The 12184-nt window shown below is 37.2% G+C and overlaps 3 protein-coding genes across 3 annotated transcripts in view; 1 reads left to right on the top strand and 2 right to left on the bottom strand.

The window, feature by feature from the left end:
* LOC144646018 (digestive cysteine proteinase 2-like) overlaps window positions 1-12184 on the top strand; it is a 47962-nt gene that overhangs the window by 3662 nt on the left and 32116 nt on the right. Inside the window, exon 4 of the mRNA XM_078505536.1 lies at window positions 675-879. Coding sequence (XP_078361662.1) covers window positions 675-879 — 205 coding nt within the window. The remainder of the gene's footprint in view (window positions 1-674; window positions 880-12184) is intronic.
* On the bottom strand, window positions 1752-4675 carry LOC144646027 (melanocortin receptor 5-like). Its single transcript, XM_078505548.1, has 2 exons — window positions 4569-4675; window positions 1752-4116 (listed from the first exon to the last, which is right to left on the bottom strand). The coding sequence occupies exon 2, from the start codon at window positions 3962-3964 to the stop codon at window positions 3038-3040; it is 927 nt and encodes a 308-aa protein (XP_078361674.1). The 5' UTR covers window positions 3965-4116; window positions 4569-4675; the 3' UTR covers window positions 1752-3037.
* LOC144646034 (trace amine-associated receptor 9-like) lies at window positions 8997-10403 on the bottom strand. The gene has a single exon (XM_078505556.1). It carries the CDS (start codon window positions 10384-10386, stop codon window positions 9463-9465), a length of 924 nt encoding a protein of 307 aa, XP_078361682.1. The 5' UTR covers window positions 10387-10403; the 3' UTR covers window positions 8997-9462.

Below are 12184 nucleotides of genomic sequence, written 5' to 3'. Positions count from 1 at the left end.
TGGAGTTAAAGGGTTTATGTGAATTTGGAGTCCTGGCCATGGAAAAATCAATTTAAGTCCTTGAAAAGTACTGGAAAATTGTTTGTTAAAAAGGGTATGAACCCTGTAATAGGTACAGTATTTCAGTGTGTAACACTGAGTTAGGCTGGCATGGGGTGGCCAGGAAAACACATCTAGTTCCTGCAGTCTATCCAGCCATCAGACACAGTCAATAAATGCATACTACGGCCTCCATTTTAAAACCAGTGTTTTTCAGAGCTAATTGGTGGAGAATTGCCATTACAGAAAATTTTCCAATTCCACCTTGAAAATTTTTCAATTCCACCTTTATTTATTTACCCTGCCTACCTACCTACGTACCTACCTACCCATCCAACCACTTGTTTGCTCGCTCACTCATTCGTCCATTTGTTCGTTTGTCCGTCTTTCCATCTGGAAAGTCCTTGAATTTTTGGCCTGAAAAAGTGTATGAACCCTGTATTTACCTACCTACCTACCCATCCAACCACTTGTTTGCTCGCTCACTCATTCGTCCATTTGTTCGTTTGTCCATCTTTCTGCATGACCGTCGTTGTCCGTCCGTCCTTCCGTAATATCGTTCGTTCATTTTTTCATTCATTCTTTGGTTTGTTTGTTTGTTTTTTTATTTATTTATCTACCTTTGGTTAACTTAGACATGACTTGCAAAGGCTTCCCTGGTCCTGGAGTCATGTCAAAACTGCTAGCAAATCCCATGCAAGAGTTTATTGAACCTGATGGCCAAGAGAAAGTGCACGAGTTGTTTGAACATTTTCTAATTAAACATCCCAAAAAATATGCTAACATGGTGGACAGGAAGGAGCATAACCAGCGCAGAGATATCTTCAGGCAAAACTTGAGGTATGAAACCATTAAGTCTGAAACACATTCATTTCTACCAAGGGAGGCATGTCTTGGCATGTTATGCCCATTTCTTAGTGTGTGTACCTCGGAGAGGTCGAAACGTCGTGACTTTATAGCGTTAAGTTTTATAACAAAATCTATATCTAACAAATTACTCATCTGCTCAGTCAATTTCTAATACACTGTATGCCATTCATTTTAATATTCTTGGTACTGGACTGAGATCAAGCTTGCTGTGAAGGCTAATGCATGGAAATGATTAGAAACACTTTCAAGTTGTTTACATTTCAAAAGATTCCCTGCACTCATAAGCCTCCACTGAAATCAAGTTTTATTCAGTTTTGTCTGAGACAGGGTAACATTGCCACAGCCAGGAAAATCGGTCATGGAAAAATAAAATTCTTGAAGGTCAGAGAAATTCATTTTGAGTTAGGGAAAATTGACATTTAAAAGAAAAGTCAGTGAAAATTGAAATAATAGCACCTCTGATTTAATACCATTGAAGGCGGGATTAAACATTTCAAGTCGATGTGATTTCAGGGATGTTTTTCTTTTGGAAATTTATAGAGGCTGGAGGCCACTATGATATCAGACATTTTGTATTTTTTTGGTCAGGGAAATTTAATTTCTTATCAGGGAAAGTCAGGGAATGGCCAGGGAATTTTGAAAACTGATGTCTGTGGCAACCATGTCAGAGAGTACAAAAATGGCCTATTACACATAAATATTTCACATAAACCATTTGAGGCACAGCCGGTGACTATCGTAGTCCAACTATATAAGTGTTTGTTACCGTAAATTACTGTTTGCAATTTTTGGTTGGAGAATTATAGTACAGGAACTAACACAACAAAATCGTGCTTGCCAGTATAATTTATTTATTCTCGATTGACTGAGGATGCATGCAGTTACTTTACTGTACAATTCTACAAATTATGTGGGCCACTTGCCCTCTCATAATGAAGACTGAAAATGTCCTAAAAGCATTAAATGAAGGATGAATTGCCTTTCAAAGGTAAAATAATTAGATTGTGCCCCTGCGTGGACTTAGCAAATAATTTATGAATTCAATGTGTAGTTGAAGGAAAACCTATGTTAAAGCATGAGAATGACTACATTGCTCAAGTACATGCACCATCTTAACTTTTACAATGAATGTATTTACAAATCAATAAGGGTATTTGATATAGAGTGCTAATCAATACATTCCTATTAACTGACCAGATGGCTTTTATCTTGTAACCATTAGCTAAGATTTAAACAAATAGTTGATCAAAGCAACTCATTGCTAAGAACACTAGAGAAACCCCACCTTAAGTATAAAGCGGTTTCCACATAACAGCAACATTTGTAGGTGACAATAGTAGAATAACTTTCTTGGAAAAAGTTTGCAAACTTTGAAACATAAGTGACTGTAAACAACTTATTTACAGCCACCAAGAAAAACTCGCTCACAATATGGCCTGCCCAGAGCAAAAAGTTGGCCATTTTTTTCAAGTTTGTATTTCATAACCTAGCTTAATCTTACTCAGTTGTAACCACCCTTGTTTATTTATCATTTAATATTACCTCTTTGGTTTTCTTCTTCCGTAGAAAACTATTTCTCGAGGTAATTAAATTAATTTGAAAATGATTTTGTACATCAAGAAAAGTGACTTGAAATACCATGGCATTAGCTCCTTTAAAAAAGAGGACAACGTTATATATGTGTATATGTCTTACAATGGCAAAATGGCAAATTAACTTCACACAATTTCGTACCACTCGCTGCCATCGGTTTGTGCTTTGTCCCTTGAATACATGACTTTCCATCGCGAGATACCCATTGGGTCTCTTTGATAAAACGTTAGTACGAAAGGTTGTGGGTATAATCTCCGCTGTGTTTCCGTCACCTGTTTGCTTTACTTTGTATTGCTGATAAGAGGGTGAATTAAATGTTTTTAAATCACTCAGTGAATGGGACAACTTACTCAAAGTCTTGTCGAGAAAAAGTCTGTATTTTCATCGACCAGTTTATACTGTTACCCCTTTTCGTGTACAGCAGAAGACGTTGATTGCGTTCGTGCTGCTTTTTTGCTGTTTCTTTAAATGAATTGAATTTTTGTGTCTTGCTTTCAACTTGGGATCCATGGCTGCTGTTAAGTGCACCAGACAGTTAACTAACAGCAAAACAGCAAAACTGTCTGATTGTCTCCTTCACTGCTTGTCGTACCTTTCTCATCTTCCAACAATACAGAAATGGATTAATGGACGAGTTTAACAAAAGCAGAGACATTGTTATAGTCCAAGCAAAGTTGAAAGTTGAATTAGATAATCCGGTGACTGCATTTATACCTATCACTAGACCATATGGAAGATAACAAGCCAGTAAGGTCATCTGTATCCACAGTGCACTTGACACTGTCTTTCTGTATCGTGCTATATTCAGTGCAATTCCTCCTCCATTCAGTTGTCCTTGCTGAACATGGTCTTGCACTTGAGTTTCGTGATGGCGAAGTGTAAGATAGATTTTCGTGTAACAGAAGGTTGAGGTTACTATACACAAAAACAGTACTATGAAGGCGATGCTTAAAACAATAAGAAAGTTGAAAAACACTATTATTGCAACAGAAGCACTAAAAAGCCAAAAGGAAACAATAAGGTGCCACACTCTCCTTAAAGTTACTACCTGTCTGTATCTTAGTCCCAACAACAGGGCGAGAAGTCTGTCTACACTTATTGCAGTCAGTGTTAACAAAGATACCCCACAAAACATAGAGCCTATGGTGTAATAAAATAACAAAATGTAGTAACAACGCTTTGTATGTTCTGGAGACATCAAATAGCTAATGCGAAGAGGCTGTGTAATGAGACCCACACAGAGATCAGTGCTGGCAAGGCAACCTAGCAGAAGTTTTGATGGTGGATGAACGGAGGACACCTTTTGAAGAGCAACAATGATGAGAATATTTCCAACAAATGCTGTGATGGATAGAGGAACATTTAATGCTAAAATAAATATCTTTTGCTGTATTCCAAGACCTATCGTGCAAGAGTATTCTTGAATGATTGTGTGGTTTTCATCGTCAGTAAAGTTCGCCATTATGTTTTAAGCTTGTTTAATATGACAAGTTTGCTGTCAGTTCTCTTTAAAAAGTTCAGGGCATGTCAAGAAGACGCTTCCAACAATCTTCTTCTATTGCTTAATCAGTGATCGTGCTGGTCGTATTGCTCGTTCAGATGTCTTTTTCCGGCCTGGTGATTAGAAAGTACAGTCTTAGTGCTGAAATCGGGATCATCAGGGCTATTTCGTGTTTCCAAACAGTTGAGCAGTGGGATTTATTTGCCTTAGATGTTTTGTTTTGTTTTTTTGAAGTTACATAACAAGCACGTTGCATCACTCTTGCAATGGTCAAAAACGGTTTTCGCTCATAGCCTCCCACGTTTTAGCCTCCCACGCGGTCGTTCTTAGGGGCGATCGCGTTACGATTCGCTTGGTCTAAAATATATCAACTGACATTATTTGGCGAACTCCTTTGCAGTTAACCGCTTTCTTTTCGAATGGTTTTCTGTATGAGGTTTCTCTAAAACTGTGAATGCCACTTTTTGAAATATGATAGACTGCTTTGGAAAGGCTATTTTTGAATGTTTCTGCTTAGCTCGCCGAGTGCTGTCAAGGTAAGGAAAACATTCATTGCAAAACTCACCGCATGTCTTGATCTGCTGGAGATGGTGCGTTTCTTTCCACTCTTGATTGACCACGTCGAGTGAATTCTTGCGTCGATATAAGAGTGTGAAATTAATTTTGTTTTGCACTTTTTTGTAAATAATGGTAATTCCTTTCTATGGAATTGTGTAGCAGGTTGCCTGTCAATGACACTAAATTATTTATGGCACATTTGAGGTGTTGTTTGAGCAAAAGTGCTCGTTTATCAGCTGCATTAAGGTGGCTTACTACAGTTTTGAGGGTATATAAAGCTTAATTTTGAACTCTTTTGTAGAATATTCAGATGTGTTTTTTTCTCTAATAACTGTTTGTTACAGCCTATAACCATCATATCCGATACTTGAACATTATAAATGCTAATTAACAGGCAAAATGAGCGACCGAGTGCTTAAAGGAGGACTGGGCGCTAGTAGTTTCAATAAAGATTTTCTCAATAATAATATACATACAAAAATTTCTGCATGCTCATTGGCTGAGAGCACGTCAAGTAATCCCAAACAGTGCAGAAAGTTGAAATTGAGTGCAAAAAGTTGACATTGAGTGCAGAAAGTTGAAATTAAATTGATTGACAGGAAAGTCGGACAGCGCGCCAAAACAAAATGTCGGCCGATGTCGGAGTGTTTGAGAGAGCAAAAAAATAACGATTCATGAAAAGTTTGACCGATTTACAAAAGTTATAAGTATATAAACCAACGTACTAGGAATTGAACGTTTGTACAGCACAAGACAGGCTTTACGAAACTACTGAAAGCTACCAATCGTGGATTTTCTTACGCGACGGCTCGTAAAGAAGAAAGATTACAAGCGTGAATTGAAGTTGGACATTTAATACCACTGAATAAGGATAAAAGTACCTGATAATGCATGACAGAGAGATTTAAAATTCCCTAGCGGTATCTGGATTTTACAAAGCCCGGCAACTCCGTTATGTTTAAGAACGAATCGGTAGGGTAAGCCACTGAACACGTTTTGTTTGTCATCCACTTCAAGTGAAATTTTTGTATGTGTATTATTAGTACCAGTAATCACATGATTTTTCGAGTGCAATTTGGCATAAATAAGCACGAGTAAATTTTTCAAAGGCTAACAAAATTGCACGAGCCCGCAGGGCGAGTGCAATTTGGTTAGTCTTTGAAAAATTTACAAGTGCTTATTTATTCCAAATTGCACGAGAAAAATCATGTGATTACTTGTTAATAATATACAGGCGACAATTTCGGTCACGCTTTGATAATTTTCGTGACATTTAGCGCTTCAGCGCCTGGCTAAAAATTTTGACGTGTGAATTCATGCGTAAATATTCATTCACTCTCTGGAAGTGCTGCATGAAAGGTTTTTAGTGCAGTCTTTTCACTCTTTTCAAGGTTGAATTTGAAGAATGCGAATGACAAAGCAAGGAGATAATTCCTAGGGTTCTGCTGCCGTTCTTTGCTGAGATGTATTTTTTTTCGGTGCGTTAAGAAACTCCGGATCCGTGCCGTGTTTGTGTTCGCCCAAACAGAATTCAACCTTCAACACATGATGCTGACCAGAATACCGAATTGAAATACTGAACGATAAAAATCTACCGAACGGAATTTCTTAGTACATGAGAGCACTCAGTTACAAATCCGCGTTGCTACCTGATTTCACTGACGTTTTACAGGTTAGTTAGGTTAGATTTGCCTCTTAGGGCCTGTTTACATGATTCCGGAATGACTTTCATTCCGGAACGAATTCATTCCATCCCCATACATTTCTCTGTATCTGTTTACATGATACCGAGACGAAAGTCAAGTCATTCCGGAATGAGTTCATTCCGGTTTTCATTCCGGAATGAAAGTTTCGTTCTGGAATGACATTTCATTCTGGTATCATGTAAACACAGAACGAATTTCGTTCCGAGATGAAATCGCAACTCATTAAACCGCATACGGACTCCACAATTTGAATTCAGAGTGAAAAAAGTAATAGCATATACTGTTTAGCCCAAAGAAGCAGCTCTATGGTCAAATTACTCGTTAAAATTGCAGATACGGCAAATAATGGGCACAAAAACATGTTTGCGCGAAACATGCGCCATCTTGTTTTGATCTCGCGCGAAACATGCGCCACCTTGTTTTGATCTCGCGCGGAAACCGCGCACGTGAAAATGCCTTTGGTTGAACCGGTCGACTCTGTCATGTAAATGCAGAACGAACTTCATTCCGGAACGAGTTTCGTTCCGGAATGAAAGTCATTCCGGAATCATGTAAACAGGCCCTAACAGTTGTAAAACTATCTTTTGTGCCTTTTGTTGTTGAGCGAGCTTTAAATAACAAGCTTACTTAATCGCTGAGCATTCTGTCTTTAAAATGGAACACTTGCTCCTTCTGTGTTCAAAACTAAGAGGTAACCATCGGCCGTGACCTTATTAAATAATTGCGAGTTCATGTCTTATCCTCTTTGCCTTTTTGATAACTCCTCGTGTTTTACACTTCTCGACAGATAGTAATGTTTGTTGTACTTCTGTACTTTGCGTCGTTTTCAAGTCTTTTAATTAAAATTACGTTATAAAGTTTACATTTTGTCTCACTTTCGTCCGCCATTGTGTTTGTTCAAGATGCATTTTTCACGAGGCTACCGTAACTGTCAATCATTTTCAATTACACCGTTTTGCACTGCCAATTACACTTTTTGCACTGCTAATTACACTTTTTGCACTGCCAATTACACTTTTTGCACTGGTTTGGGATAAATTGACGTGTTCTTAGCCAATCAGAATGGATAACTTGTTGCTTGTATATTATTACCTAAACAAACTGCCCGTATGACCCTACCTAGTTTCAGAAATTAGAAATTGGCTATTTCGGGACTTTAACAAGTGCCCGCTTTATGGGGGGTGGCCGCTTAATAGGGGTTCGACTGTAATTCAAAAAGTCGTGGCGCGCAATACTGAGTCTCAGAAAAACTATAGTAAGTTAGCCACCTTAAATCGGCAGACAACAAACAAGTGGAAATCAAAAGGCCTGATAGGCCGCCTCGCTACAGCGTATTTTTGGTATTCTAGGAATATAATTCGATCTGACCCGACCTGACCCGTGTTGGTACAATGAATATTGATAAATATTTATAAATCGTAATTCCCAGGGTAAATGAATATTATGTCATACAATCGGAGGCACATTCAATTGCCGAAGAGCTTTCGCTTTTTAAATAAACTACTCGGAATTTTGCACGAGCATTTACGAGTACAACCAAAGCTCAGCAATTTAATCTTGGAAAAAGTGATCATGACTGCTTGGCGTAATAAAGATACCTCATGTTATTGCTGAAGTTGCAGTGAGACACTGGAGAACACGCCTATAGAACTGCAATACTATAATAAGTTATAAAAGTTCTCTTACTAAAGCTTGCCTTTGTAAGAGAACTGAAGTAAGATAGTACCAAGAATATTGATTATTATGTAAATAGCCTTATTATAAACTCAAGTAACAGTAATATCTAAAACTAAATTACATGAATAACAGTAATATCTAAGTAAGTATATCAAGTAACAGTAATATCTAAAACTAAATTACATCAAGTGTAAACATCTTACTCTATGCCCTTTCTCATAACATACAGTTTAAGATACCAAACAATAGTAGGATAACTATCAACTCATGGGAAGTTTGTTGCAAAATTAAGAGAGAATGTCTTTGTAAACAATGTATTTGAAGCCACCAAGAAAAACTCGTTCACAATATGGCCTGCTCAGAGCATCACACTAGTATTGCGGAGGTCATGGTTTCAAATCCCGTTGAAGTCCTGATATTTTTTCAGGCTTTTTGGAATTGCTCAAATTGTGAAATACAACTTTGATGCTCATGTCATCACTTGACACTATCTGCATTCATATTCGATATCATTCATTCACTTAGTTAATATTCAAGATTGGAACAAAATAATGTCTTTATACAATGTAGTACATGGGAATAAATGTTCTTGGTCTATTTACATCACGGACCGTACATCTTGAAAAAATTGGCCAAGTTTGTCTTTTTTTAATATGTCTTAGTCTTCTTCATTCGTATCCATCATTGTTCATTTTCCGTTGAATACTTCCTCTTTGGTGTTTCACTACCTTAGAAATCTTTTATTTAGAGGTTTTTGTCAATTTGAAAATGATTTGGTAAAACACAAAAAAATGACTTCAAATGACGTGACATAGCTCCCTTAAGTAATAATAATAATAATAATAATAATTTGCTAATTTATATAGCGCATATTTTCATGTTCTGATCAATAGCGCTTTACATCTTATGAAAATAAAAATAAAGTTATAGATTATAAAAATACTTCTTAAAAAGATAAGTTTTAAGTTGAGATTTGAAACAGTCAAGTGATGTCGCTTGACGAGCTCCACGGGTAGAACATTCCAAATTTCGGAGCTGCCACTGAAACTTATATTTATACATTTAAGTGTACTTATACTTAGGCCAGACGTTCTTAGAACTACAAATTAACTTCACCCAATTTCGTATGTGCTGCTGCCATCGGTTTGTGCTTTGGCCCTCTTGACTTCAGTGAATTTCCATCGCGAGATACCCATTGGGTCTCTTTGATTTAACGTTAGTATGAAAGGTCGGGGATAGGTCCAGGCTATTACATCCTGCAGTGAACGATTTCCTGTTTCCGTCACTTCGCTGCCTCGCTTTGTATTGCTGATAAGAAGGCAAATTAAATGTTCATCACTTAGCAAATGGGATAACTTACTCATAAAAATCTTGCCCAAAGAAAGTCTGTATTTTCATTGACCAGATTAAACTGTTACCCCTTTTCATGTAGAGCTGGAGGTATTGTTGTTATGCTGCTTTTTTTTCTTTTTTTCTTTAAAAGTTGCATTTTTGTGGCTTGCTTTCAACTTAGGATAGTTAATTTGAAAAGCAGCAAAACTGTCTGATTGTCTCCTTCACTGCTTGTCTTACTTCCCTCATCTTCCAACAATACAGTAATGGATTAATAGACGAGTTTAACAAAAGCAGAGATATTGTTATAGCCCAAGCGATGTCGAGAGATGATTTAGTTAATCCGGTGACTGCAATTATACCAACGAATATAGCATATGGAAGATAACAAGCCAGTAATGTCATCTGTATCCACAGTGCACTAGACACTGTCTTTCTGTATCGTGCTATATTCAGTGCAATTCCTCCTCCATTCTGTTGTCCTTGCTGAACATGGTCTTGCACTTGAGTTTGATGATGGCGAAGTGTAAGATAGATTTTCGTATAACAGAAGGTTGAGGTTACTATGCACAATAACACTATAATGCAGGCGATGCTTGAAGCAATAAGAAAGTTGTAAAACACTATCATTGCAACAGAAGCACTAAAAAGCCAAAAGGAAACAACAACAAGCCGCACTCTCATCAAAGTTACTACCTGTCTGTATCTTAGTCGCAACGTCAGGGCGAGAAGTCTGTCTATGCTTATTGCAGTCATTGTTAACAGAGATACTGCACAAAACATGGACCCTATAGTCTCAAAAAGGATTTTAAGATAGAGGCAATATTTGGAGTGGTCTGGAGACATTTTCATAGAAACGTAAAGAGGTTGTGTTATGAGACCCACACAGAGATCAGTACTGGCAAGGCAACCTAGCAGAATTTTTGATGGTGGATGAAGGGACGACACTTTTTGAAGAGCAACAATGATGATAACATTCCCTAGAAATGCTGTGATGGAGAGTGGAATATTAAATGCTGAAATAAATGTCTTGTGATGTGTTCCAAGACCTGTCGTGCAAAATAACTCTTGGTCTGTAATGTTGTTTTCATCTTCTGTTAAGTTCGCCATTTCGTTTTAAGCTTGTTTCGACAAGACTCAGTGTTCCTTTAGTTTTTATCAGTTTTCTTTTAAAAGGGCAGGGCTGTCAGGAAATACGTTTCCAATAATTTTCTATACTTGTTTCATCATGCTGGTCTTAAGACTGGTTCAGATGTCTTTTTTCCTGGTGATTAAAAAATGATAAAGGGGTTTCAGTTGAGAAAATCGTAATTGAATAATATTTCCAAGCACGCGCCGGAGCAGCTGTGGTGAATCCACTAATTACCCATGGTAATTAGCATCTAGCAACGAAACACGGCTGAAAATTGGTCTGTTCTATTACTTTTCATATTTTCACCTTTCCCCCTTGGACATAATTGTCCCAGAAAATTGCAATAAATAAATATGCTCTTATAATTTTGCTGTCCATTCTATCATTGTAATCTTTTGTCTCCGCAGCGAAAAGTGTTTTATTTGTAGTAAATTTTCCCTTCTAACTCAGCCACTTGTCGAATTAATCGTAAAAAGGGCTTAATTTTATATTATTTTTTAATATGATGTCTCAAATCCTGTGATGGTGTTGTTTTTATCATTGTGCAGTCGTTCAGCCGACGGTGTTATGAACACACAGTGGTTTTCACTGTAGAATCGAGGTAGAATTTCAGAATTTGTTCCAATCAGAAGTAAACCTAAAACCAATCGTGGCTCCTTCGCACACGTTTTCCCGCGCTTCCTGCCGACTTCCTGTATTTACTTTGAGTTTTGATTGGTTCACTGTATTGTCGTACTTTGTGACTGGCCAGAGGACTTTGTTTGAATTTCCTGTTCGCAAGTTTCAGAGAAGATATGAACGGTGGCTTTGTTTTTTTGTACAAATACTAAATTCATGATTATTCAAGCTTTAAGCTTCTTATTTTGGCGAATAGCTGGATTTTTGTTTTCTAGATCTGTTTCTATCTAGATCAGTTTCTTATCCTCTCTTTTATTTTTCTTCTACATGAGACTATAACTATAACTATATAGCTTGTTGAACAGATAAGCTGTTTCACTTTTGGTTTTTATGAGAATTTCAAATGCATTTGTTACGACAAATAAAGTGAAAAAATAACAATGGTTACGGCGGCACCAGCAGCGATCCCATGGAAACCATATATTATATTTCAATAATTCACCCAGTGACAGAATAACCACAATTATCGTTAGACAGTTAATTTCTTGAGACTGGCACCTGTTTATGGCGAGCAATCGTTAATTCTAAATTGGTCTGCTGGGCTATCTTGGGGTTGCTTTAGTGTAAAAAAACCCAACACATTAGTAGTGTAGGATAAACGTTGTCTGGAGTAAACCTAGTAACAAAGTTTTGCTAAAGAGGGCGTTGTTTGAATTTCTAGTTTGCGAATCTCAAAGAATATATTAAAGATGGCCATGTTTGCCAGAATTAGTAAATTCATGATTATTTAAACTTTTGGCTTTTTATTTTAGCAAACCGCTTGATTTTTGTTTTCCAGATCTGTTTCTAATCCCCTCTTTTATTTACATACATGAATACCTACATAATTATTTCCCCTTTACACGAAAGAGGGGCGAACCCCTCTTGCTTTTTTGTCATTTTACTGAGCTAAGGTTTGTCCAATAGTGTGAATTTAACCCTTTTAGCTATAACATAGACTGCCTTGAGAGACGATATCTAAATTATTATTATTTAGCATGCTGAACGCTGTCAAGATGTACCAGTCAGGACAAATATCCACTGTAAACTCGTCGCGTTAATGGAGACCTATTTTCTTTGCCGAAACTTTATTTGGTTATGAGAATCGAACGTTTGCGT

Source organism: Oculina patagonica, chromosome 3 (genome assembly GCF_052425735.1).
Source record: "Oculina patagonica isolate OP01 chromosome 3, crgOcupat, whole genome shotgun sequence".
In the NCBI taxonomy this organism is placed as follows: domain Eukaryota; kingdom Metazoa; phylum Cnidaria; class Anthozoa; order Scleractinia; family Oculinidae; genus Oculina; species Oculina patagonica.
Note: the sequence above shows the minus strand (reverse complement) of the source record. Positions and strands in the feature narration are given on the sequence as shown.

Bases quoted from the DNA above. Each gene is read 5' to 3' on its own strand.
- LOC144646027 (XM_078505548.1), bottom strand. From the start codon at position 3,964: ATGGCGAACTTTACTGACGATGAAAACCACACAATCATTCAAGAATAC.
- LOC144646034 (XM_078505556.1), bottom strand. From the start codon at position 10,386: ATGGCGAACTTAACAGAAGATGAAAACAACATTACAGACCAAGAGTTA.